Source organism: Pygoscelis adeliae, unplaced genomic scaffold (genome assembly GCF_000699105.1).
Source record: "Pygoscelis adeliae isolate BGI_AS28 unplaced genomic scaffold, ASM69910v1 Scaffold582, whole genome shotgun sequence".
Classification (NCBI taxonomy): domain Eukaryota; kingdom Metazoa; phylum Chordata; class Aves; order Sphenisciformes; family Spheniscidae; genus Pygoscelis; species Pygoscelis adeliae.
In genome coordinates this window covers 54,872-56,009 of record NW_008824281.1, presented here as the reverse complement: position 1 = coordinate 56,009, position 1,138 = coordinate 54,872, and the positions used below count along the sequence as shown (strand labels likewise).

General features: G+C 56.8%; 1 protein-coding gene across 1 annotated transcript in view; it reads right to left on the bottom strand.

Annotated features, from left to right (window-relative positions):
* Positions 1 to 1,138, bottom strand: part of IL12RB1 (interleukin 12 receptor, beta 1) — an 11,813-nt gene that overhangs the window by 6,766 nt on the left and 3,909 nt on the right. The window contains exon 7 of the mRNA XM_009318413.1: positions 804 to 1,033. Coding sequence (XP_009316688.1) covers positions 804 to 1,033 — 230 coding nt within the window. The remainder of the gene's footprint in view (positions 1 to 803; positions 1,034 to 1,138) is intronic.

Genomic DNA, 1,138 nt, shown 5'->3' with positions numbered 1-1,138 from the left:
TTCCGCCGCAGCACCGTGGATTGCCCTCGACTCTACAGCCTTGCTGTAACCTGCCTGGTCGGGCAAGGGAAACCATCTCAGCCCTGCTGCTCCGTGCGTTTATTTTAATTTTTTAATTTTTGCATTATTTTTTTAAAAAATTGCTTCTTTTTACATATTTTGGTTTTGCATATTTTTTTATTTTGCATAATTTAAAATTTGCTAATTTTAAATGTGCGTGGTTTAATTTTGCGTACTGTTAATTTTTTTCATATTTTTATTTTTTTGCGCATTGTTAATTTTTGCATTTTTGGGTTTTTTTTTTTTTTAATTTTTGGAGGTAGCCGCTGTTTGGTTTAACCCTGCCTCTCCTCCCGGTCCAGCCGAGGAAATACCCTCAGCCCCGGCCGGACTCTGCAGCTGCCTTCCCTCTTTATTTATCGCCAGTGAAAGGTTGAAGCTGGGACTTGCATGGCCGGATCCCGGCCCCGTGCAACGCTGCCTCAGGAGGGCATCGCCTTCCATGTCCTGCAAACCGGAAAACTCCCTGAAAGTGCTGGTGCGGCCGCAAGCCCACGGGGTGGGTGCTCAGCATCCTGCACGGGTGCTCAGCATTCCATGGGACCCCGCCTCGTCCCCCTCCTGCCGTCCATCCCCGCTGTCCCAGCCTGGTGATGGCTACGGCACCGACTTCTCCAGCAACGGGTCCCATCCTTCCTCATCTCGGATGATGACGGGTTTGTCAGAGATGAGCAAGGCGATGGGGACCAGCAGCTGGCACAGCTCCCCCCTTCCCTCCTCCGCCTCCTCCTCCTCCTCCTCGCCGGCCGGGTGGCCGGGGCAGCCGGTGCTGCCAGGTGGTGGAAATCCGGCCAGGCTCAGCACCTCCTGCCTCCGGTAGGCGAACGGCAGCTCCTTCTCGCAGCCCGGCAGGCACACCACCACCGGTTTTTCGGTTGCGGGGCCGGGCTGCGGCGTGCTGGGCCACGTGCCGGCGTCGGTCGTCTCCTTGCCGGGATTCGGCTCCGTTATCAGCAGCTCGGCCGGGCTGAACCTCTCCGAGGGCTCCAAAAAGCCTGGCTGGGGCTGGCCCTAGGGGTCGGATGTGTTTGGGGTGGGAACGTTCCGTGCCGGGGTCGTGCACGGGCGCCTGCTGGGG